This window comes from Nyctereutes procyonoides, unplaced genomic scaffold (genome assembly GCF_905146905.1).
Source record: "Nyctereutes procyonoides isolate TBG_1078 unplaced genomic scaffold, NYPRO_anot_genome, whole genome shotgun sequence".
Classification (NCBI taxonomy): Eukaryota; Metazoa; Chordata; class Mammalia; order Carnivora; family Canidae; genus Nyctereutes; species Nyctereutes procyonoides.
The window spans coordinates 2,182,328-2,209,711 of record NW_026575115.1 but is presented as its reverse complement, the minus strand read 5'-3'; the positions used below and the strand labels follow the sequence as shown (position 1 = coordinate 2,209,711).

The 27,384-nt window shown below is 36.3% G+C and overlaps 1 protein-coding gene across 2 annotated transcripts in view; it reads right to left on the bottom strand.

Annotated features, from left to right (window-relative positions):
- The window catches only part of GPM6A (glycoprotein M6A), a 329,909-nt gene that overhangs the window by 30,078 nt on the left and 272,447 nt on the right, over positions 1-27,384 (bottom strand). For both annotated transcript variants that reach the window (XM_055333800.1, XM_055333799.1), the window contains exon 2: positions 14,946-15,138. In XM_055333800.1, coding sequence (XP_055189775.1) covers positions 14,946-15,138 — 193 coding nt within the window. The remainder of the gene's footprint in view (positions 1-14,945; positions 15,139-27,384) is intronic.

The following is a 27,384-nucleotide window of genomic DNA, read 5'->3' as shown; positions in this document are numbered from 1 at the left end:
AGAATTCAGGGAGTTTGCAACTCCCCTCCCCCTCCACCTAAGACTAGGAGTGTATAGTCAAATCTCTGTTTCTAAATTACTTGGATTAGTGAATTTTTTCTTCTTCTCTTCATTGTGCTCATGGCATTCATTTGAAACGCAGTGGGGGTCTATTTGTTTCGGTTTGTTTTAGTTTTAGGTTCCCCATCTCATCCATATTGACTTAACTTCGTTTCTAAACGTAGAGAACATTAACGTGCTTCCAGGAATCAAATCTATATAAAAAGATACTCCCAGAGAAGTGTCATGACCTTCCCTAACCCTTCCAATCTGTTTCTTGTTTTCATGTTACCCTTCTCGTGTTGTTTTTATATAAAGGCAAGCGTGTGTGTATGTGTGTATACATATTCCTGTCTTCCTTTCATTTAGAAGGTAGCATATACAGACGCTCTTTTGCACTTTACTTTTATCAATCAATAACATTCTCTAAAATCACTCCATATCAGTTCACAGAGATCTTCATTCTTTTCAACAGCTGCAAGGTAGTCCTAGTGTATACATGTATTATTTATTTACCCAAAATTCTATGCTTGCATATTTAGACAGTTACCAATATTTTGCAATTACAAATAATCCTTCAATGAATAATCTTGCATGAATGTATTAAAAGAATTGATAATGTATCCTTAGGGTAGGAGGATGGAGTTGAAAGCGAAGGCATGTAGCTTTGTTAGAAACTGCCAAATGCCTCTCCATAAGGGTTGTACCATTTCTGCATCCCAAACAGCGATGTATGAGACTCTTTTTCTCTACAGTCTCAACAGAAGTGTATACCGTCAAGCTTTTGAATTATTGCTAACTGATGGGTGATAACCGGTATCATAGTTTTGCTGTATTTATCTTAGAGTGAAATGCAACATCCTTTTATATAATCATGGGCAACATTTATCTTTTTGTGAACTGTCCTGTCTTTTGCTCACTTATCTATAAGACTTGTAGTCAGTCCTATTTTCACTTCAATCTTAAAAAGACTTTTGCATATTAGGGATATTTGGGTTTTTCCTATAACACATGTTGTTAATACTTTCTCCTAGCTTGCCATCTGCTTTTTGATTTGACTTATGGCATTTTTGCGACGCAACTTAAAAAACCAAAATATTCAATGTTGTCAAAGTTATCTGTCTTCTCTTTTTTTTATACTGAAATTTTAGTTATAGTAAGAAGCCATTATAGAGGCTATAGAGGATATAGAGGTATTCACTCATGTTTTCTTCTAGCATGTGTATCATTCTATTTCATTACACTTAGACTTCTGATCAATTTGGTGTTTATTCTTTGGGTAGTGCAAGAGTTAGATCTAATTTCACCTTTTTCAAAATGGCTGTCTATAACACTTGAAAACTCGGAGACATGGATGCTTCTCTGAGGGCTGGGGAGGTTAGGAGCATCTCTATTTTATAGGTTCATAATAGTTACAATATCAAAGAGTGAAGTGGTATGGTATTGTTAATTTTGTCCAGTGTTATCATAGCATTATTTGTATACTAATTTCTACAAATCCTCTCCTGCAGACACATATTGGAGTATTTTGGGGTGACATGATATGATGTCAGGGACTTGCTTGGATAAAACTCCAGGTATTCACATATTATTTATAAAGTTAAAAAGTTCAAAAGTCAAATCAATAAAAAGGAGAAAAAAGAACAAAGTAAAGGTTTTCTAGTTGTCCTAACATCATTTATTAAAAAGACCACCTTTAGGGCAGCCGAGGTGGCTCAGAGGTTTAGCACCACCTTCGGCCCAGGGCTTGATCCTAGAGACCTGGGATTGAGTCCCACGTCAGGTTCCCTGCATGGAGCCTGCTTCTCCCTCTGCCTGTGTCTCTGCCTCTCTATCTCTGTGTGTGTCTCTCATGAATAAATAAATTTAAAACTCTTAAAAAAAAAGACCACCTTTAGGGGCACCTGGATGACTCAGTGGTTGAGTGTCTGCCTTAAAAGGGAGTCCCGCATCGGGCTCCCCAAGGGAGCCTCCTTCTCCCTCTGCCTATGTCTCTGCCTCTCTGTGTCCCTCATGAATAAATAAATAAATAAAATATTTTTTGAAAAAGACCACCTTTGAGGGGGATTAAGAGTACCTTTATCATGATGAGCACCAAGTATAGAAGTGTTGAATCCCTATATGTACACCCAAAATTAACGTTACACTGCATGTTAACTAACTGAAATTTAAATAAAACCTAAAATGAATAAAGTGCTATGCAATTTTTTTAAAGGCCTCCAAAAAGAACTATATAGTCTTATTTACTGTGTTCATGTATCACTAGATGTTTCTAACATTTTCTTTTCTTTTTTTTTTAACATTTTCATAATTAGAAAAAGCTTTTAGAGGTAGCAATTGTTTCAAGAGCAAAAAAGAACAGCGGTGACTGTGGTAGGTTTAAAAAAAATGCTTCCTTCCAAATATATTCACTTCCTAATCCCTGAAACCTCTAAATATTACCTTATATGGCAAAGTATGAATTTTACCTTCTATGGTGAACATGGTGATAGGTTAAAGATCTTGAGAGGAGAAGCTTATCCTGGAATACTCGGGTGCGCCCTACAGAGTCACCGGTATCTTTATGAGAGATGGGCACAGGGAGTTTTGAGGGAGACCCTCAGAAAAGAAGAAGGTACAGTGAAGGCAGAGACTTGAGCGATGGGGCCTCAAATCAAGGAACGCCTGCACAAAGTGAGCCTGGGAGAGGCAAGAACAGAATCTTCCCTAGGGTCTCAGGAGCGAGTGCAGCTCTGCTGAAGCCTTGGCTTTAGACTTCTGGCCTCCCCGACTGTGAGACAAAAAGGCCCTGTTGTTTTCAGCCACCAAGTTTGCAACAGCAGACCCAAGAAACTCACACAGTCACTCTATTTCTTTACTTCTTTGGTATTTCTGTAACTGTAAGGACTATTTTAAACTAATGTGGATATTGTCTAATGCACTATGTTACAGGCTATTAGAATACAGTTTGACAGTAACGCAGACAAGTTGCTAGTGCATATCATCTCTCTCAAATGTCATTGCTCAAAGTTGGGCAATGGCTGCTTCTTCCTAAGCACTTAAAACCAGCATATTATTGAGGAGGAGGTGAGTGGATTTTCCAGCTCAGAGTTAGATGTATATGTAGATCCTATTCAACTTCAGTAAAAAATAAAAATAAAATAAAAAATACATCAGCAATTTCAGAGACTACCTGAGAAGCTGTTTTGAAATCTTAAGCTGTGATGGAGAATATCCATGTTTTACTAGTTTTTATGGAGGCAAAAACACATGACATGAGCTCTACTCTCTTAAGTGTACAACACAGTAATAACTATAAGCACAGGAACAGCAGGTACCTAGAACTTGTTCATCTTGTGTAACTGAAACTCTAATCCTTGTGAACAGCAGCTCCTCATGTTTCTTCTCCCCCGTCCTTGGCCAACACCATTTCTGTTGAAACAGAAACTTTCTGTTTCTATGAGTTTGACCACTTCAGGTACCTCATGTAAGTGGAATCATGCCATATTTGTCCTTCTCTGCAACTGGTTTATTTCACTTAGTATAACATCCTCAAAATTCATTCGTGTTAGCACACATAACAGAATTCTCTTCTCTTTCGTGGCTTAATGATATTCCATTGGGGGTCTAAACTTCCTTTTCTTTATCCATTCATCTGTGGATGGATATATAGGTAATGTCCACGTGTTGTTTATTGTGAATAATGCTGCAGTTAACATGGGAATGCAAATCTTTCTTTGAGATCTTGATTTCAAATCATTTGGATAAATAACTGGAAGTGGGATTGATGGATCATATTTTGTTCAGTTTGTTTTTAATATAACAGTCATCCTGACTGTTGTTAAGTGATATCTCATTGCGGCTTTTGATTTACATTTCCTAGATGATGAGTGATGTTGAGCATCTTTTCATATACCTGTTGGCTAATTGTATGTCTTCTTTGGAGAAATGTCTATTTAAGTCCTTTGCCCATTTTAAGTCAAGTTATTTGGTTTTTTGTTTTTTGTTTTTTTTTTTGCTATTGAGTTGTAGGAGTTCCTATATAGTTTGAATATTAACTTCTTATTGCATATATGGCTTGCAAATCCTTTCTCCCATTCTGTAGGTTGCCTTTTCACCCTATTAAGTATTTCCTTTGCTGCACAGAAGCTTTTACATTTGATGTATTCAAATTTATTTGTCTATTTTTGCTATTGTGCTTGTGCTTTGGTGCAATGACATCCAAGAAATCATTGCTAATGGCAATATTATGAAGTTTTTCCCTCTATTTTCTTCTGGGAGTTTTATAATTTTACATCTTACATTTAGTTTTTTCATCCACTTTGAATTGATTTTTGTGGATAGTGTAAGATAAAGGTCCAACTTCATTGTTGTCCAAGTGAATATCCAGTTTTCCCAGCACCATTTATTGAGGAGACTATCCTTACCCTATTGTGTTTTGGCACCCATATTGAAAATCATTTTGCTTATATATACACGGTTTTCCTTCTGTACTCTCTACTCTGTTCCATTAGTTGATTTGTCTCTTGTGTCACTACTACACTGTTTTGATTACTGCAGCTTTGTACTATGTTTTGAAATCAGGAAGTGTGAAGCTTCCAGGTTTATTCATCTTTCTCAAAATTGTTTTGGTTATCTGGGGTCCTTTGTGATTCCATATAAATTTTAGGATTGTCTCATCTATTTCTTTAACAAATTCCATTTGGATTTTGATAAGAATTGCATACAATCTACTACTTTGGGTAATATGTACAGTTTAACAATATTATTTCTTCCAATCTACAAACATGAGATGTCATTACATTTATTTGTGGCTTCTTTAAATTACTTTACCACCTTGGTTAAATTCATTCCTATGTATTTTCTTCTTCTTGATTCTTTTGTAAATGAGATGATACCGATATGAATTCACGCCTCTTAAATTTGTTAAAATTGGTTTTATGATCTAACATGGGATCGATCCTGGATGATGTCCCATGAGCACTCAAGAAGAATGTGTATTCGGCTACTGTCAGGTAAAGTGTTCTAGATAAATCTATTAGGCCCGTTTGTTCCAAGTCCTCCATTGTTCTTCTGTCTGGTTGTTCTATCCAGTAGAGAAAGTAGAATATTGAATTCCTCTACTGCTATTGTGATGCCATCTATTCCTCTCTTCAGGCCTATCAATATTTGCTTCATATATTTGGGTGCTCTGATGTTGCGTGCATATATATTCCTGGTGAATTGGCTCACTTATCATTATATAATATCTTCCTTTGTTTCTTTTGACAGTTTTTGACTTAAAGTCTATTTTGATTGATAAAAGTATGGCCATCATCACTCCTTTCTCTTGGTTGTCATTTGCATTGAATATCTTTTCTCAAGCTTTACTTTTAACCTATGCGTGTCTGCAAATCTAAAACAATTCTCCTGTAGTCCACGTATATTTGGATCTTATTTATTATCCATTCAGTCACTCTATGTCTTTTGACTGGGGAGTTTAATCCATTTGTCTTTAAAGTTATTATTGGTAGGGAAGGACTTCTTAATTGCCGTCTTGAATGGTTTTCTGTCTCTTGTGTAGCTTTTTTGTCTCTGCCTCTCGTCTTCCTTTCTAGTTTGTAGATTTTTTGCGCATGTTTTGATTCCTTTCTCAGTTTCTTTTGTATACCTTCTGAAGGTATTTTCTTTGAGGTTATCATAGGTCTTACGTAAAACATCTCATACTTAACTATTTTAAGTTGATTAACAATTTAACTGCATTGAAAATAAATACTCTAAGATTACTTTCCCAATTTACATACTTTATGTTATTGATGTCACAAGGTACACCTTTTAATATTATGTTTATGTATCTGTTAACACACTTTCATTTTTCAAAGGGTTTTTTATACCTTTGTCTTTTAACTTCTATGCCAGAATTAAAAATGATTTACATACATTACAGTATTACAGCATTCTGTATTTGTCTATAAATATACATTTACCAATAAGTTTTATACTTTCATAGGCTTTTTTGTCACCATTTAACATCCTTTCATCTCAAATTTGAGGGGCTCTCTTTAGCATTTCTTGTATGACAAGTCTAATGGTGGTAACATCTCTCAGCTTTTATGTATCTGGGACATTTAAAAATTTCTTCTTCATTTTTGAAGGATAATTTTGGCAGAGACAATATTCTTGGTTGATGGTTTCCTTCTTCCAGTAATTTGAATATATCACCCTACTCTCTTGAGGTGAGGGAGTGTCCCATTTCCAGACCTAATCACAGACTTAATCACAACTTCAACTCTGTTTTGCACATAAAGTAATAATATTCTCAGGTTCCAAGGATGAAGTTCTAGATATCTTTGGGGCCATTATTGAGCCTGCCACGAGCTATGCCACGAGTAACTGAGATTTCCAGACATTCAAATATTCTTATATAAAGTTTTTTTCAAACAACCTGAAGATGGACATTTACTAATGTTACCGTCCAAATGCATTTAAAAATTTTAAATCATCAATATATTTAAATTATGATATATATGACATTATCATACTGGCTGAATTCCTCTTTCACAACATGCGATATATGAACTTAACAAAGAACTTTAAATATGACATTAGAAATTAAATTCTTGGGGATCCCTGGGTGGCGCAGCGGTTTGGCGCCTGCCTTTGGCCCAGGGCGCGATCCTGGGGACCCGGGATCGAATCCCACATCGGGCTCCCGGTGCATGGAGCCTGCTTCTCCCTCTGCCTGTGTCTCTGCCTGCCTCTCTCTCTCTGTGTGTGTGACTATCATAAATAAATTAAAAAAATTATAAAAAAAAAAGAAATTAAATTCTTCTCATCTAAAAAAATGAATTTTCTGTTAATGATATGTCAGCAAAATGCACTAATGACCCCTCTAATCTTGGCATCATTGATTATGTCCATAATATGATGAAATATATTCCATAAGAAGTCTTTGTTTTACTACTTTCACTTTCCAAAGAACAATCTGTATTATCCTACTTCTTAAGGAATTCTTGAAAGTACTTATCCTCTTTTCTGAATAAGAACTTTAAAATTTGACGTTTCTATAAACAACTATTTTATGAATTAAAAGCAATATACATCTATTGTAGAGAAAAATAAAATTAAATCCAGAATATCAGATTATTCACTATTTATCCTTCCAGTTTTTTCCCCATAGGAATTATAATTAATTCCCAAAGTTATGATTATTATATACTGCTTCATGAACTTCATTTTTGGCCAATATACTATGAATATTTTAAATGCCATATAATTTTATCAACATATTTTCTAAGATTATGGGACATTCTATCATTTGAAGGTATCACGATATATTTTACCAATTCTCTGCTACTTTTGTTTAATGGCAGAAAGGATAATGGTCACCTCAAAGATGTCTGTATCTAATCTCCAGAACCTGTGAATATGTTATCTTGGTCAATGAAACTTGGAAACTGTGACTAAATTAATAATTTGAGATTTGAAGCTTATACTGTGTTTACAGGATATAATATATATTATACATTATAATCGTAAGTCCTAATAAGTGAAAGGAAGATGCAGAAGAGTCAGAGTCAGATTCAGAGAGAGATCCGAGGCTGCTACGGTGTTGGCTTTGAAGATGGAAGGGGGCTACGAGCCAAGGAATGCAGGTGGCCTCTAGAAGCTGGAAGAAGTAAAAATACAGATTCTCCCCTAGAGCATCCAGATGGAGCACAATTCTGCCAATACCTTGATTTCAGCCTATTTCAATAAACCCAGTAAGACTCATTTCAGACTTCTGATATCCAGAACTGTAAAGAAAAGAAAAGGAAAAAAAAAAAAGCAAACCCAAGTAATAAATTTGTGTTTTTTTTTAAGCCACTAAATTTGTTGTTATTTGTTACAGCAGCAGTAAGAATCTGATGCATCATTCTTACAATCAGCATGGTAATAATGGCTATTTCAGATAAATCTTTGTAAGGAATTTATTGTCAAAGTGGTATCCACCATGTCTGAACCAAAATAAAAATGTACTGATAACAAGTAAGACGGTTTATTCTCTGTTTTCCAATACCAAGTATTATCACTTAATTTTTCTGATACTTTGATCGTAAAAACAGTAGTATCGTTTTAATTAATTTTCTTAGTTTAGTAGTGTGGATGAACATATACTTACAAGCTATTAACCATTTGTATTCATCAATGAAATATGTTTTTATATTTTGCCAATTTTTCTACAGCAAAATGAATCATTTTGTTTTTTAATTAACTGTCTTTATTAAAATTAGGACCCTTTGTCATGTAAGTGGTAAATATGTTTCTCTCTTTCGTGTATATTTTATTTTTTTAAAATAATACTTCAATGAGTAAAATTTAATTTATATTATATCAAGTCTATATATATTTTCCTTTGTGATCTATTTCTTAGTTACTTCTTGCCCCGTAATATATGAAATCTTTATCTAGTTGTCTTCTAGCTTCTATAAGTTAGTTTATTCTTAGATTTTAATTTTCAATTCGTCTCAAAGTCTTTTGGTATAAATGTGAATAGGGACATAATTTTATATATACTTATAACTACTTATGTATACATATTTATAACTATTTATATATACTTAATTCTCTTTTTACTTTCTCTATTCTGGTTCATTTGATATATTCTTCTATTCTCATGCCCTGTAATATAAATTATTGTCACTTTTCCATTCCCTCTATTTCTTAACCTGATACATCCTACAAATTAGCTCAACCATTCTTTTTTTTTTTTTAATTTTTATTTATTTATGATAGTCACACAGAGAGAGAGTGAGAGGCAGAGACACAGGCAGAGGGAGAAGCAGGCTCCATGCACCGGGAGCCCGATGTGGGATTCGATCCTGGGTCTCCAGGATCGCGCCCTGGGCCAAAGGCAGGCGCCAAACTGCTGCGCCACCCAGGGATCCCTAGCTCAACCATTCTTAAATTCCTATCTGTTTTGTCTGATATGGATGGCACTTTGCTAACATATCTTTTCCCATGTCAGTGTTTGAGGAAAATCAATCTCTCTTGTTCTACTCTGGATCACTAAGGATTAGCACAGTAATTGGTACATAGTATGACCCACTATTTTTCGCTGAGTGAATTCATTAAAAGACAAATCAAACAAAAGATTAGCCTGAAAACTGTTATCTGCATATCTGAAAACAAAAACGTAGAAATGTAATAAATACAGTGTCTTGAATATATTTCCATACTTGGTATTCACGATAACCCAATTTGCAAAACAGGCAAAAACACTAGGCTGCTCTTGAATAAAGGCTAAGGTTTAGCAAGTGAATTACAGGTTGTAAACATCTCAGAACTGGAAGTTCATTACCAGTCTTATCTGAATGCCTTCACTGACAGGCAAATCAGTATATTCCAAGGCAGACCAAGGACTCCTTAGAAAACTCTTGACTTTTGGAAAGTTCTTTACACTGAGTCAAAAACTATTTCCCTATAAATTGGAATGCAACCAAAATCTGTCTCTGAATCACAAAAAGCAAAGCAAGTTTTCCTCTATCAGATAACCTTTCAAATACTATTTGAATGAAATCATCCTGTTCTTATTTGTAAATATTTTTTTCTAAAATTGCTGTATCCCTGGAAGTTAGAGAAGAGAAAAGAAATCAGATCTTTGAATTCTGATTGAGTCTGAAACCTCCTCTTGGTGTTTACTTTGACTGAAACATCGACTCTAGTCAAGTAATAAGGGCTAAGAGTATTGCGGTGAGTAGGGTGTGCGCAGGGACAAACACAATTTAGGAAGCATGATACTGGGCATTAAAATCATGGTCCAGCTTCAGGGAAGATGCTATCATTGTAATCGAAACCATCACCACCACTGCCAGAAGCAGAAATATGTTCATAAACAGGTGCGTGGTCTTAATAGGTGGCAGCCCTGTTATAACTGTTTTCAAATATCAACTCATTATCCACCTAACTTAGGGAGTTGGAAGCATTAGTTAAGTCCTTTTTACTGATGAGGAACTGAGGCTGACAGGTTAAGCTTGTTCAAGGTAAGATAAGTAGAAAGGGGTAGATACCACATGAAACAAAGCCTGGGAAGCTAGACCCCAGAACCAGTGTTCTCATCCAACGCTCGGTTGTCTCTCTACCTAAAGTCCTCATGGTTTATATACTCAGTCTCATTGTTCTTGTTGTTTTATATAAGTGAGGTGTTTTGTTTTTTTAACACTCACGTGAGAATTACTAGTCTGGCTAAATACTGCGTAAGGAGATGCTGTCTGTTTATTATACCAGAAGTTAGGAAGTCAGTATGGTTTTCTAACATAAGTTCTAGATGGGACTGAAATTCTTTTTGAATCTCCATGACTAATCAGTAATCTCGCTTCAATACTAATTTGTCTGATCTTCAAAATTCTTGTAAGTGGAAGATCCAGCAATCTGGTTTGACTGTCAAGCCCCTGGCACTCTGCATACTGCTGTGATTTCTGCCAGCTTGTGAAACCTGATTTTGTCTTCCCGTGAATTCCCGCTTTCTTTTCACTTCTCATTCCCATCCATTAAGCTATTGAGGACTGCTTTCTATTTCATTTAGTTCCAAGAAATAAACATTTGAAATACAAGTAGACTTAGAGATTTACATACACAGGAAGTTGAGAGCAAAACCAATATATCTATTTTATCTGAGCTTACTGCCTGCTTTTGTTTTAGGCAAACAGAGATTAACTTTTATGTGTGCATTAAATATCAAAGAATTCATTACCTAGTCACCTCAGTTTTTGATGCATTAAGTTCAGGTCACAGTATTAAACTTTGAAAATAAAATACATTCACTCTGGAAATTAGTGGTACCAGATACTAGACCCTCATTATAGTTCATCAAAACCCAAATACAACCCTTGTCTAATAAGTTACAGGGGGATGTATTGATGAATAAGACTGTCTCTTGCTCAGTCCTCCAGAGAGTTACTCAAGAAGCCAAGTCGCTTAGCAAAATTAGTGGTTTGGATTATTCGAGATCTACTTTTCTAATGAGTTTCCATATTTTATTGTCTTCCATGGATCTGCTCTGCAGAGGTGAAATGTGTACCCTGCTTCTTGCTCACTCAGCCACATGAAACTGATGGAACACAGAACAACACCTTACCATGGGGCTCTCGTGTGAGGAAGTCTGACTCACAGGTCAGAAAATGATCTCCTCATCATATAGCAGAAAGTGGCAGGGCAGTGAACTGTTGCCAGCGTGGGGGCCTGAATGGAGATGCCAAACTAAAAAAAAAAGGTTGTAGTTGAAGTGTAAGAATATCCTCTAAGGGAAGCTAGGCCACACGCTCATTGTCACAACACTTTGGAGCCAACAAAAGACTATGGACTTGAAAGGGATGAAAAGTTTCTCAGAAACCAAGTTGATGAGGAGGGAGAGTGTGATACTTAAAAACATATCAGTGGGTCAAAAAATCTTTGAAAAATTCCCCCTAGGCTCTCTCTATGGTGGGGGGGGGGTCCTTCATTTCTCAAATGGAATACGACAGCATGATTTGATAGATGAGATCAACTGAAGACATAGGAACTACACTTCGGTCACCTTCCACCGGTGAAGGCTGATGGTATTGAGAATGTTATGTCCAAAACAGAGGTTGCATGAGAATGCAGATTATTCCTATATTTATTTATAGTATTTATACATTTATAATATTATTATTTATATGCAAACTTATCTATGAGAAGTCAGTTTTTCATGCTAGGTGGGTGATTAGTGAAATGAAACGGTCATCTTTCACTGTGCCTATCCTTCATGTTTCTTCCCATAGACTAGCATATGTTGACCACGTTGAGATATGTGCATGTGGTTAAGAGAAAGAAGACAGTGAAGAGACAGAGATAGAGAAGCTGAGATCAAGAATGAAATAATCCTCAGACCCTGACGACAACAGGAGAAGAAGTGGAGGCTCAGGCAATCAGTTTTATCTTTTAGTTCACACATCCAGTAAACAGGCTTCTTTTCCTTTATAAGTAAATGAAATAGGAGTGCCTAATTTGGTTGAACCAAGCATGTGAACTGTGGAGAAAAAAAAACAGACTATACAGGACTAAAATTGGCCACCAGGTGCTCTCTTTCCATTCTCTTACACATTCTTTTCCAAACTTACCTTAGCTTATTTCCAAGCAAGTTGTATTGCCAGCAAATACATCTGTCAGCCATCTCTATTCTATATTTCCTTATATAACACCCCCTGTTTCCTTTCACCTTATCTATTCCTCTGATATCCTTGTAAATAATCTCCCCCAAAGAATAGTCTCTACCTGCTCTAAGCCTATATGCAAACCTTTGGACATATCATTGGCACCAATGGTGCCTAGCAGTTTATGGTACATATCTTCCCTCTGTTTTCATGAACCATTTACTGACAGGGAAAGAGTCTGAATTCCTTTGTTAGCTTTAGAAGGCCTTGTACAAAGAATTTTAGTTATTTGAAATATAAAAATAGAGATGATTTGAGCAGTTGCTTTCATTCCAATCAAAATGGTACTCTTCCCATTCCAAAAATGCATTATTGATTTCACAGTTAACTTCCAATGGGACAGAGAAAAGGTTAAAGTACTGAATTGAGCATACGATCTCTGATTTCTCTTCTGAACTCCCACACACTCTACTTCTTCAGAGCGCTAGTAGAATTCTGTGACATATTAAAGTCGGCTGTCTAAATGCCAAATAAGTATCTCGACAATTGGCTTCTGATAGATGTATACAATCATCTAATGTCATTTATTAGATTCATGATTTCTTACAAACTTCTATTCTATATCTAAAGTTAGCAATTTGGATGTAGCCTAAATATAGAGAATCTGTAGATTTTAAGGACATCTGTGGTAGCTTAAAATAATGCACAGTGAAAACATATTTTGTCCAGTGTGGGCTGAGATAAAACTAAAAAGAAAATGTCAGTTTTATCACATTAAAATATATCTTTTTTCTTAGGGCTCTCTGCAAACTAACCTGCAATAATCCAAAGCATTTTCAGATAGTTCAATCACATTCCAGTTGACAAATACCATTTATAAACTTTCAAGGATTAATTCATGCTATATAGCTAATGTAACAGAAATTGATACACTGTCTGCTAAGGGCTTAAAGAATTTAATTTAATGGATAATGGTAATTTTTCAAAACTAATTTGTAAAATAAAAGTTCATCAGGAAATACGGGGAAAGTGATATAATTTCTTTGCCTTTTTTAGGTTATGATTTTTAAAATTTTCCATTAATTCATTTCCATTAGTCAGTGACATTGAAGAAGCTCTAAATTGATACTTCAGAGTTAAGGACTGTTTTTAAACGATCTCAGTTCTTAACTGAGTGGAAAATCAACTCCTTTCTCCTCCTAATAACTGTCAGAAGAGGTTCTCAGTTTCCCACACCCACTTTGTCATATTTCTTATTTTATGGCCAATCATTCCCAAAATTTAAATGCCAGTGTATTTTAGATAAATATAAATATTTCAAATAAATATTTCTCTTTCCTAAAAATTTTATGCACTCTGTCCAAGGATACAAGCCCTTAACTCTGCAAAGAAGTAGAAAATTCCTGTTCAACTACTTACTAGAAACATGTACCTTTTTTCTCTTTTCATTTACATAGAAATCAGCAACTTTTAATAATTATAGCAAATATAATCTGTGGGCAATATTTTGCTCAAAATAATCTGTCTATAGGTGATGGATTATTTAAAAATTTAGCAATATTGGAGTCAGAGAAAAGTTGTCTTCTACAGAGAAAGTTGTCCAGGCTGACCAAATGTTGCCTTAGCTTAGGGTCCAAGGTTGTAATTACACCACCTCAGTAGGAACTGGATCTGAGTATATAAGAAATGTCATTAACCATTTTGATGGAGTTGTGAGAGTAAAAAGCAAAGTCACTCTCACCAGCCATATTAACTACGAAGATTTGTAACTCTAAACCCACCTTACTCCAGGAAAAGTATATATAAATTAAGAAGGTTTGAATTTAATTAGAATGACAAAATAAAGCAATAAGAAATAATTATAACTGCATAGTACCAAGAAGCATTAAATAAATGCAAGAAGTTGTAAGGGTAATAAATGCTATGGTGGCTAATGTGATAGAAAGTCTACTATCAGGTGGGATTATCAAATACAATGCAAAAATAAGTTATTTTCTTTTTGTGGGGATTGCATCATCAAATTAATAATCTGAATTGGGAATTTATTTGAAGCTAAATGCAATTCTAAACATCTGTTCACTGTGACAGTAAGCAATAAGGGACTGAAATTTGAACAGAAAACTCTTTTACTTCCAGACTATGTTTGAGTTACTTTTCAAAAAATATTAAAGTTTAGAAATTTCAGGAGTTTGAACCTTATGAGTAAATTACATTTTAAACATAAATCATGTTTACAAAAAGCTGCTCAATATTACTTAAAATTTCTCATTAACAGAAGTCAGAAGAGTCATCCACAAAGACTTTTAGGAAGTCCACACCACTTCTGTGAGGCAGGGAAAGAAAGATGATATCATACCCAATTTGGATTAAAATTTTTTAAAAGGTGAAAACACCCATTGAGTTTTGGTGATTTTCCAAGAACTAGCAGCACAGTCTACTTTTATACCTGGCCCTGTTCTCTATTCCCTGCTCTGTTCTACTAGAACAGCCTCTGCTCAAATTAGAAGAGCAAAGGATATGCAAGCATTCCATTTAACGGTAACTGAATTTTTGATAAAACTTGACAGTCAAATTAAAATGCAAATTAGGTCCAGATTCAGTTGGCTTCTGATCCTCTGCTATATGTCCCGTATTCATGGTAAAGGTCAATGTTCTTTTGACTCATGTATAAAACCTAAGGGTATTTATTTCTTCATCTATAACACTGCTTCACTTACTTCTAGACCCCTATTTTTTCAACACCCAGCAATGTGAACATACACTCTCAGAGTAAGAAGCAATACTAGAGTGACTTACATGGTAAAGACGTCAAGTGTATCTCCAGCAGTTCTTGCCATCTCAAAGTAGGTTTGCAGAATGTTGACAGTTCCAGAGAGTGCTTCATGACCGCAGCCACAGAAAAGGGCAACCCCAGCGTAGAGCAGGATGGTAGCAATCAGAGAAGCATAGGGAATGCCTCCCAGGCATTTAATACAGCACTCAAAACACCCTGCAGAAGACCAACAGAAAAAAAAAGTTAGAAATCATTAGAAATCAATATTTTTTTTCTTCATCTAACTCTTAGGAAAATGGCAGCATACGGGAATGTATCTTTGCATTTATAGATGACATCAGGTCAACACGCACATCCGGTCTGCCTTGGAGGGTATGAAAATGAAGTTTCTTGATTAGAAACCCACCCTCCACAAATAAAAGAATATTTAATTCCAGTGAAGGCTTCCTCTTCTTCTACCCCCAAACCAAAAGAAGCCCTTCCTTCCCATCCAAGACTTCTCATAATAATCTTCACTATGTTCATGCATATCATTCTATATTGACCTTATTGCTGTCAAATTTCATCTGCTTAAGTTTTTACTTTAATCCCTTTAGCTGTATTTTTAAAATGGTCAAAATCTGTTCATTGTGAACCCAATTTAGTGAACGTTGTTCAACAGTTTTCAGAAGTGAAAGAGAATAGAATAGGCAATATCCAAGTGTGCTGCATGTAGTAAAGCAAATTACAGTAAAGGCTTTTGAGTTCAGATATTAATTTATGCTTTGTAGTGACTCAAATGTGAATCTACTTTTTGCTGTGGTGCGTGATTAAAAAAGATGTGAAAGATACTGAAAAATGAGAGGCCAGGAAGGCAAATCCTCACTCTACCTCTGTGTGGTTTTTGGCAAGTTTATTCTTTTAATTCCATCATTTGTAAAAGGGTGACAGTAAGAATTCCCCTCAAATTATTCTTGGGAGAATTAAGTAGGTAATAGTACTACTGGATATTTACCCAAAGAATATGAAAACACTACTTTGAAAAGATATCTGTACCCCCATGCTTATGGAAGCATTATCTACAGTAGCCAAATTATGGAAGCAGCCCAAGTGCCCATCGATACATAAATGGATAGAGAAGATGTGGTATATGTACACAATAGAATGTCACTCAGCCATAAAAAGAATGAAATCTTGCCATTTGCAACATGGATGGAGCTAGAGAGTATTATGCTAAGTGAAATAAGCTGGTTAGAGAAAGACAAATAGCATACGAATTCACTCATATGTGGAATTTAAGAAACATAACAAATGAACAAAGGGAAAAAAAAAAGACAAACCAAAAACCAGACTCTTTACACTAGAGAACAGATGGTTCCCAGAGGGGAGGGGACTCGGTACGGGTGAAGTAGTGATGGGGATGAAACAGTGCACTTGTCATGATGAGCACCGAGTAATGTACAGAATTGTTTAATCACTATATTGTACACCCCAAAACTAATATGTCACCGTATGTTAACCACACTGGAATTTAAATTAAATTGTGAGTTAACACATGAAATAGTGCATGCCATGGAGTAACCACTCAATAAATGCCAGGTCTACCATTACTAGACATATCTTTAACCATATTAAGATGAACTATGATTGCTTGTGATATGGTTTTCAAAATTACTTTGACTACAGGAATCACTTTTGCTTTTTAAAGCTTTGTCACACTACCCTTTTGAGAGATAGCTTTCTAGTCTAAGACATCAGAAAACCATGGCTGTTAATATTAAAAATAAGTCTCAGAATTTGCTAGATATCTTCTAAGAGCTTAACCAGAGATGCTTAAGTGTATATGTTTTGCAGTAAGACATATTGAGGAGGTACTGTGCACCAGCGGCTGGTGAGAGACGAAGCCTAAGTACGGGGGCTGCCAGGCTCAGAGCAACTCCTAAGATGACTCAGTTTGCCTCCCTCCACCTGTGTGTCCCCCCCCCCAATATATATTCTATATTCTATTGCAGAGATTTCCTCCTACTTTTCTCCTTTTGGAAATTCTTGACCCAATCTCCTTTTGTAATACCAAAGCCTCTCAAATACTCTCTACATAACTTGTTCTTCCTTTCTGCAGAAACAAATAAATGAGATTGGAATATGGATTGTTATTTATTGTACTTAAGTACAGGATTGTCAATTTGGGTCTATGCAGCATTGAAATTTATCTCATGTTTTTCTAAATTTAGAAAGTTCTGTGTGCATTTTATCTAGAATGCACATATGTTTATAACATATGGTACATGTGATAATTATGAAGTTCCTATGTGAAGTAGTTTTATGTTTAGAGAGTGGTCTAGGCTGCTAACTTTATTTTATTTATTTATTTATTTTAGGCTTCTAACTTTAATACTGACCATAGGAACTGGCCTTCTTGAGAAGATTACAGCTCACCTCATCTGCCCCAGAGGCAAAAAAGGAATGTGAACACCTCCTTGCTTCCATAGCAATTGTTAGTACAGGAAATCATTTCTTCCCCCACCACACATACACAACACACACACACACACACACACACAAATACACACACATTATGGGGAAGTAGAAAAGGTTAGAACAGCATGACACTTCATGTGATAGGAAGAGATTTCACTAGCAGATGGATGAGACCAGAGTGTGTAGTCTCTGAATGTCAATGAACACAGTTTTGAGTGGAGATTAACAGGAGAGCAAAAAAATCTTTGTACTATTTGTCTCACCATGTTGTAAAAATTTCACCTTATTATTTAAAAATAAAGAAGAATAAGAAACAAAATTAGTACCAATCCAAAAGGGAGTTACCCTTATTTTGGCAAGTGCCCCAAACAGCCCCAGGATTTCATATCCAATTCCTCTGTGATTTCTCTCCCTTCCTATTCTCGAAGAATTCGATATAGGTATGTGGGATTTCTTCTGCAAACACTCTGAGGTGTCTAAATCAGATTAATGTAGTCCACAAAACTCTTCACAATTGAAGTTTAAATATAAAAAAAAAAGCCTAAGCATTAAATTTATAGATAAAAATTAACTTTTTCTGGGTCTTATTAAAGCTTATAACAAAGCAAGAATAATATCAGAATGAAGTCCAGGAGCAAATGAAGTGGTAAGACTATAGATGATCACCAAATGCCACTGACTTTTGCCCAATTCTGTTAATCTGATCTTTCATTCAGAGTTTAGTTTCTACCTATTTCACATTTTCTTGAGGATGATTTAGATGGACCATTACCAGGGCCTCCATGCAAGCAAGCCTAGTTGCTTAAGACTCCATATACCCCGGGGGTGGGGATGGTTATCAGCGGCACAGTCTACAGGATTAATCATTGTAGTGCCATTTAAATTTAGAAAAACATGAGATAAATTTCAATACTGCATAAACCCAACTTGACAATCCTAAATTAACAGGCATTTCTGAATGAGTTTAAGATCTCCAAATTAAGTGGCGATATTTCTCTTACCTCCTATTTAAATGCTGCCATTTAAATCCCTCAGAATTAAATTAACCCCACTGACGAATACAAATCCCTCTAAACCTCCCTCACTGCCAAGTCAGGCTAGACTCCTTCAGTGTGAGGCTTCATCCTCTGCAAAGCTTTGACTCAAAATAAGGAACTCTCAGAATCTTATTGTGCACATTTTGCACTTGTGATGGGCTAGATCCCATTACCCCCACTCTTCCCCAGGGCCTGAGTTGCCTATTAGATTTACAAGGAGACTCAGAACTCCCAGCTGGGGAAGCAGCGCATCATGTCAGCCTTCTCTCCAGCTGCCAGTATCCCACGTAGCTGCTGGCAGGGGAACTTCTTTCCACCCACAGTGAGAAACAGCCTTGGCACAGCCGCAGAATCACCATGGCAACGGGGCTCCGAGGCCCAGGATGTGCTCCCAACAACCATCCTTCAAGGCTGCGGATTGTGTCGCCACCCACCACCTCAAAATGAGAAGCCACTCCATTGAACGATCATAGGTGAAAGTGTCATCAGGGGAGCATTGGCCCTGGAGATAATACATTTCTTGAGAAAAACTCTATAAAAACAATAAGGATTACTTTGCACAGGAAGTACTTTCAAGATTGGATGTGATGAGACTAGGCCACTGATTCTCCCACAGAGCTGTGGGTTCAAATACTGAACGTGGACTTTACATGCTCTCCGGGAGACACGACCTGTATACACAGGGAGGCACTTCTTCTATACACCCAGTTCCTGGCCGTATTTTCTCAAAGGAGTTAACATTATGCCCTGACTCTCATATGAAAAAAATAGATCAAAGGAATCACAAGACTTTCAACACACTCTGAAACATTAGCATTTGCTAGTGTGACAGTGGGGTTGTACACTGACTCGTCCTCATTATAAAAATTCGAAACAAAAACCCCAGAAGTTCTTGACATACTCCAGATTTTCTAGAAAGAGGAGATACATGATTAATTCACTTCCACTTAAACATCGTGAAGTAAACACAATCCTTTGCCTTGGCTCATTCTGCAAGGTGCACCAAGGTAAGTCAAGGGGAAGGAATGTAAAGCAACAAGAGAAAGAGCCTGGAAGATAAGCAACTCTGAAGAGTAAGGCTGGCAACACAGTGGTGGATTCTGGAAAAGAGACTGACAAATGAGAGTGACAATTTATTCATTGATAAATATTTCCTAGCACCATTTGCCAATGAGTTGATGCTTTCTCTCCTGAGCTTTAATGACACCTTGGCCATTCCCAAGTACCCAGAGAAGTCTGGTGTATTTGGAGGCTGTCTATTCAGCATCCTGGTCTGTCTCTGGGCCAGTATCACACTGCCTTACAATATGTCTTGGTTTGTGGTGGAGAATATTTCCCCAATTTGTTCATCTTCCTCATGTGTATCATGCTTAATATTAATGGCCCTTCTATGTTACCATGTAAATTTCAGAAACCCTTTGTCTCATTCCACAATGTAACTAACTGGGATTCTTTTAAGATTTTTTTTAAAGATTTTATCTATTTATCCATGAGAGACACACAGAGAGAGAAGCAGAGACACAGGCAGAGGGAGGAGCAGGCTCCCCGCGGGGAGCCTAATGCAGGACTGGATTCCAGGACCCCGGGGATCACACCCTGAGCCAAAGACAGATGCTCAACCACCAAGTCACCCAGGTGCTCCACTAATTGGGGTTCTGATTGGTATTGATATACTGATTTTGTGTCTAGAAATGTTGTCAAATTCTTTTGAAGATCTTCTGAATTATTTTGATTCTGTGAATCACTCTGAATTTGTTGATAATCATGTCATCTGTGAAAATTCTGAGATTTCTTTTCATTATTTTTACCTTCCATTTATCTTTCTATTGGCTTATTCTGTCAAGTAAAATGCAATGAGAAGAGTAGAAACAGCGATGAAAGGGCACCTTGTCTTGTTCCTGATAATAAAGAAATAATAATAATAAACACTTGCCATGTTTTACCACTAAGTGTGATGTTTGCTTTTGGCTTATTGGTTCAAGAGGTCTCTCTAATTTTGAATTTCATAACATGCTTTTCCCCATCTGTTGAAATAATTTTGTTGTTTCCTTTTATCTGCCACTTCAGTAAGTTTCTTCTAATTTAAACTAGCATTCCTGAGAAAAATCCAACTGAGTCATACTGTATTTTTCATTCATTGCTGAATTCATCATGCTAACATTTTGTTCAATACTTTTGCATTTATCAATTCACTCCCCAAATAGCTCCTGAGTCCTCACCAGGTGCCAGGCAGTATGTTAATTGCCGGAGCTGTGGAAGTAAGTAAGTAAACAAAAAGCTCTGCTCCCTTTCTAGAGGTGGAAGACAGACAATAAGCGAGATGCAGATGTAATAATATATGTGAGATTGTGAAAAGTGCAGAGAGAAAAACCAAAACAGGGAAGAGAGGTAGGGAATATTGGAATAATGATTTCACATTTTTTTCAGGAAAGAACTAACCAAGATGGCATTAAAAAGAGAGAGAGAGGATGAGAACTGAAGGAGGGAAAGGACCCACCAAGAAGGTCTGTGGGAGAAGAGGATTTCAAACAGGAAAAGTAAATGCTAATGTCCTGAGCCAGGTGTGTGACTAGAGTATCTGGGGAAAATTTAAGAAGTCATTGGTGGTAAAATAGATTGGAGTTGAAACAAAGGAACATAGAGTGAGGCTGAAAGTGTAGTGGGTGAGGATGGGGATATCTATGTTGATGAACATTCATGAATGGGACCAATATCTAATTTTTGCTTTCTTGTTTTGGAAACAAGTTTATACTAGCCTTGTAAAGTGACATCCTTTCTCCATTACTTTAAGGTTGTGGAGCTGTTTGCATCAGGTTTAGCTACACCATAAATATTTGGTAGAGCTAGCTAGTAGAACCATTCAGGCCACTTGTGTACTTTTTGGGAAGAATTTTAACAACTGATCTGATTTGCTAATGGTTATAGAACTAATCAAGTTTTCTATTTCTTTTAAGTCTGTTGACTAAGTTCAATTTGTATAGGCATTCGTAAACTTAAGATTTAAAATTTATGATCAAGTTGTGTGGAATTCTGTTTCACAGTATTTTTAATTTATTCATCATCTGCTCACATTTCCTTGTTTTCTCTGAGATTTCAACGTCTTTCCTTCATTTCTGCAGCCCTCCACTCCTCCATCCCACCCCTCCACCCCATCCCTGCTGCCTCCCCACCTTTGTCTCTCTTCCTGTTTCTTTCTTTCTCTATTCTTAAAGTGCATCAGAGTCAGGACACCTATGTTTTATGTTTCATGATTGCTACAAAAATAAAAAAAATCATTTTCAATAATTTAAAACATCCCATTTTATTTTTCCATCAGGCTATCATATTTCCAGCCCAGGTTAGTAGTTGTGTTCTCTGCCCACTTATAGATCATAGCAATCTTTTGGGATTTATGGTGACTTCCTTTAAATTAAATCTTAAACTTGGGTTTTTCCCAAGTAAGGTAACAGAAATTAAGATCACAAGTGCATAATAGAGCTGGCTTGTGGGATCAAACTGTGAGGGGACAACCCCCTCCCAACCCACACAAGGTAAAATACAGGGAATTTTCTTCTCTATCCTACATTTTTTTTTTTTTTTGGTTCAGCATTCCACTAGTGCCCTTTAGAACCCTGGTTCTTATATTATGCATTCCAAGTTGACCCCATGCCTTGGGTAAAACTCAGACTCTGTTCCTAATCTCTGCTACCTAGGCACCACCTGTACAACCAAGGAGACCAGCAATATGAAAATGACCCAAGAGACTTCTGGTGGTTTCAAAACTATTTTGCTTATCCCTCCAAACTATTTTATTATTATTATTTTTTTTGGCCTCTGAGGATTGTGCTTACTCTCTTACCAGAATACCAATGCATACAAATATGAGTGAATATATTTTGATTACATCTATATTTTAAATACATATCTTTTAAATACATACACATTTATTCCATAATTTCAACTGTTTTGCAATAGCAAAGCTTTTCATGTCATTTAGTCTACTATACTGCTAGGAGTTTGCTCTTAATTGTAAAGAGACAAAAAAGATGGAGAGGTTTTTGAGGAGTATCTCCAACTCGAAAGAAGAAAACCAAAATAAATAAGCACGAAAGAATTCAGAGAAATGAGACACTCAGCAGGCAGCTGATGAGGGTTTAAAAATGGTGCACACACTCCTATATTCCCCTACGATATTGAAATAAGAGTAGGTGCTAACAGTAGGCAACTGCAAAAAAAAAGAAAAAAAGTTAAATGCTCTTGCTAAATAGAACATGATAGCAGAAGTTTATATTTTAAAGGAAAGGCTAAAAGACAAAGGAGAGGAAAGATGATGAGGTACAACAAAAAGATGAAGTTGGAAACTAGAGATAAAAGGTAATCAACTTAGAAGATCAGATAAGGAAGTCCAATATCCATATCCAGATGTGAGGTCCACCATGAAAAACAGAGAAAATGAAGATTAGCAAATTATGAGACACTCTAAAACAGTTTCCTAGAATTGAAGAACACAAGTGCCCAGATGGATAGAATTTTCCTTTCTGGGATGAGTCCCTTTGTAGAGTCCTAACATCCTCAAACCAATTGCTGCCCCATAGCCAGGTCAATCCCAAAGAACAGGGACACTGAGGCTGGGTCATGTGGCCAAGAGAGCTCTTCTAGTTATAGCTACTGGGGTCCCGGACAATCAGGGAGGGCCTTAGGCAAGTCATCCACATGCAAGGGAAATTTGAAGTTACCACATTCTACCAAAGTTAAAACTTTTCACAGGGCTGTTGCTGAAAACGTGTAACAATTCAATTTAGCCTTAGGATCCTTAAGTGTCTGTGGAGATGTTTGTGGCACGGAGCCAACCTGACTTTCTCTTATCCTATTATGCAAGGAAATATGTCCCTTGGATAGAAATAGTACAGTCACCATTACATCATGACTTGACTGGACTAAGTTACTTCACAAATTTAGCCCTTTTTTTCTATGGCTTTTTAGCAGTATGGGCACTGGATCACTCTATCAATATTCAGTGAATGTTTTTTGAGCACCTCCTACTTTTGTACACTGAGTGTGCAGAAGGTACAAAAAAATGGTCTCTATGCTTTTTGAGCCTCTATACTAGTGAGAAATAAAATTGGAAATTTCTAGTACTTTCTCAGAAACTTTTCCAAAATATTCCTTATAAGTATCTAGTATTATGGTATCTTGAATGTTCAATCAGAGCCGCCAGGATCACAGTCTGGCTTATCTATCTTATGTAATACATAAAAGCTCAAAATTGTGCTTCTGGAGAACACTTACACTACAAAGTTTATAGCAGACAGACTTCAATTAACCCTTTAATTAATGACATTATCATCTGTATTTTAAAGCATTCTAGAATATAGCCCACATAATCCCCCACTATTATTAAAACTTTAATTAACATTTTATTTAAATATATTCCTGGCTTTAAGTACAGAGTTAAGAAAAATATTTGAATAATTTAGGACAAATTCCCAAGATAGCAAACTAAAATGACAGGTTTTTTTTAAATTTTTTTTAATTTTTATTTATTTATGATAGTCACAGAGGGAGAGAGAGAGAGAGGCGCAGAGACATAGGCAGAGGGAGAAGCAGGCTCCATGCACTGGGAGCCCGATGTGGGATTCGATCCTGGGTCTCCAGGATCGTGCCCTGGGCCAAAGGCAGGCGCCAAACCGCTGCGCCACCCAGGGATCCCAAATGACAGGTTTTGAAGTTAAATATTTTAGTCATTGATACATACCTGTAGCTAAACAGATAAGTTCCTAATTTTTAAAAGAACATCTTGAAAGAGGAAGAAAAATATGCAGATTTTGGAAATTTTCTTTATCTCCCTACTAATTTTGTGGCTGGATACCAAAACCACCAGGGCTTTTGTCAAAGGGAACCCCGGATCCTTTTCCTTGAAAACTTTGTTTTTATCAAGTGCTTCAGTCAATTCTGATGTACAGATGAAGCAGCAGATAGAAACCACCCAAAAATGTTTAAAATCATATTACTTGCCTAACATGTTCTAAGATGAGTTGATAAAACTAGATATACATGTAATATAAGGATTAAGAAGGATTTACTCTAAGAATCTTGAACAGATTATTAAACAAATTATGCAGTTTAATTAAATGACATCAAAAGGATTTTTTTGAGTGGTTCTAATGATCAGAAATAGTGCCAAGACTTGTGTGATTGCCACAGCAACCCTATGACAGAGGTATGATTACATACAGGCAATTTTACAAATGATTATCAAGAGTCAATAGTGAAAAACATGTGAAGGCCTACGTAGTATGGACTTCCAAAGAATAATGATATTTTTCTTTCTAAAATATTTTATTACGGAAATTTTTAGAATCAAAAAAACTACATCGCTGATTACAGAACATTCTGTACTGGTCAACATGACTTAGCAAGAGTATTTTGATTAATTAAACATATTTCCCCAAGCAGAAAAGTTAATTGCTTCAATAATGATTAGAGCCATACTCTCTCACTGTGATAAATAAGCCCGGAGGGTGAGAGAGCAATCAGGTGGAGACTTATTTCTCATGTACAATCAGAGCAATCCCTGGAGGGAAAAGAAGTGCAGCACCAAACTGCTCTGAGTTCCAGACACCTCTGAGGATTTTGTAGAACACATCTTGTTCTACATGAACATATGATGCTTGGAGGTCCAGTTAAAACCCTCATCTCCCCCTGTAATGAATCCACAAATTGCCATAAATATCGATGTGGCTTTTTTCCTAACAACTTTCATATTTGTTCCAAATGTTGCTTGTTTGTTTTTTGGGTTATCCACTGGTGCCTACTGAGCCATCCCCAAAATGTATTAGCCTAAAACAACAATGTATTATAATATCTCACATTTTTCATGGGGTTACTGGACTCAAATGGATAGTTTTCATTTGGTATCATTTAAGCAATAGCAGTCAAAAAGTGGATGGCGCTAGAAATTATCTGAAGGCTTGAGTAACCATATGTCCAAGCTTGCCTGGCTTCTTTGCCTGCATGTATGGTGTCCTCGTTAGCATGCCTGGAGCAGCCAACGACTCCTTAGGAATGTCTCATTGTGAGGGGCGATTAGGGCTGTCTCACAGTGTGGTGACACATAATGGATGGCTTCAATCAAAGCAGTAGCTCCAAGAGAGAGAAAGCAGAAGTTTCCAATCTTCTTAAAGGCTGAGCCCAGAAATGGGAGAGCATCATTTTTGCCACATTTTACTCTCAACGTAATCACCAACAGCCCAGATTCTTGGAGGTAGAGGAGTGGGTTTCAACTTGGGGTGAAAGGAGTGGTAAAAAGCCTACATCCATCTTTAATTGGCCATAAGATGATCCAGTTTAAAACTGAACTCCCTACCCCAAGGGCTGCTTTGTTTTTCTCCATAGCACTCATCAGCACCCAACATACTGTTGATCTCTGTTGTTGAGTTTGTTTATTGACTTTCCACACCAAAATGTGAAAACTGTACGTTCAAAGATTTCTGGGTTTTGTTCATTTTTAAATGTCTCATTCCTACAATAATATCTGCCTCATGGTGAGTGTTCAATTAATATTTGCTGCATAAATGAATTAATTGGAAAATCTGTCCCAGCAAACAAGTAGAACAGGTCAAAAAAGGTCATTTGCCTCAAACTTTCTCACATGTCTACCCTGCTGACAAATGTCAGAATCATGGACATTTCTACTTTGGGGACAAATTTGGGGAATGAATGTTGGTTACAACACCATTTTTACTTTTATTTTGGTCTCATATCTCTTGTTTTATCAGCTTATTTTTCTTTATGTGTAACATGTAAAGAGTGTTTATGCAGGTTCGCTGGGGAGATAATTGCTGGGAAGATAAAAGGCTTCCTGTAACAGATTATCTTAATTTTATAGAAAGAAAAATTGGGAGGATACTCATCATAAAATAGCACATAGTTCTGTACCTGGCAATGCTTGTACTTAAACTAATATATGTTTGTCTTTAAAATTCTGCTCTGATAATTTCACCATATTGAGGATTATCAATAGGACTGTCCACTGAACAAAATAAAAAGCACATACTTCTACACCAAAAACAATACAGAAAGAGTTCACAGAAGATCCTGAGAGCTTCAGAATTATTAAATTCCAAACAGAAAAAGCTGATGATGACATTGATAATAAAAGTAAAAGTCACCAGCCTCTTAAGCAAACCAATTTAGGAAAAGAGGATGATATTTTTTTAAAAAATATCACAAGTTACTTACTGCCATTCAATAAAATTTTATACAATTTTGAAAATCCCTTTTTAATGATTGCTCCAAAGTAGTGTGGTGCCTAAAGTACATTTTTTACCTAAGACATATTTTCTTCAAAACAGTTATGCCTTCCTAGATGGATCTATTCCTTATCTTGCCTCATGTATCACTAATTCAAAAACTAGAGGAAATTTTTCAAAACATAAATGAAAGTCTTTGACTCTCTAGCTTAAAATTCTTCTTTAACTTTCCTTTGTGCTTCTCCACAGTTTCCATGCTTTCCTTACACACTGGAGTGTGTTTCTCCCACATTCTCACCCCCACCCATCACGTGGGGCCCCCCACACCAGCGACACTGGCCATTTTTCAGTTCCTGAAGATGAGTCTTTGCATTCATGCTGTTCCTTCTGTTTTGACTGATCTTCTGATGCTCCTTCCTTCTCAAGGTCTATGTAGCTTCTTTACAGAGAATCCCCTTTATGGCTTATGAGAGAGGATCCTATTTTCAGCATGAAAAATAAGTCTAGTAGAAATTGTGTATTCATTAAAGATAGGCAGGGTTCCTTAATCATAACATAACTTAAAGCTCATCATTTATTAACAGACATTTACTTCTTAATTGTGCATTTTTTGCATTAGTACTTACTGATGGTCACTAATGATGAGATTACACAGATTGTCAACACTTGCATTCAGTGGAATTTTGTAATATAGCACAGTAACACTGATATTAATTCTCATTTCCATAAATTATATA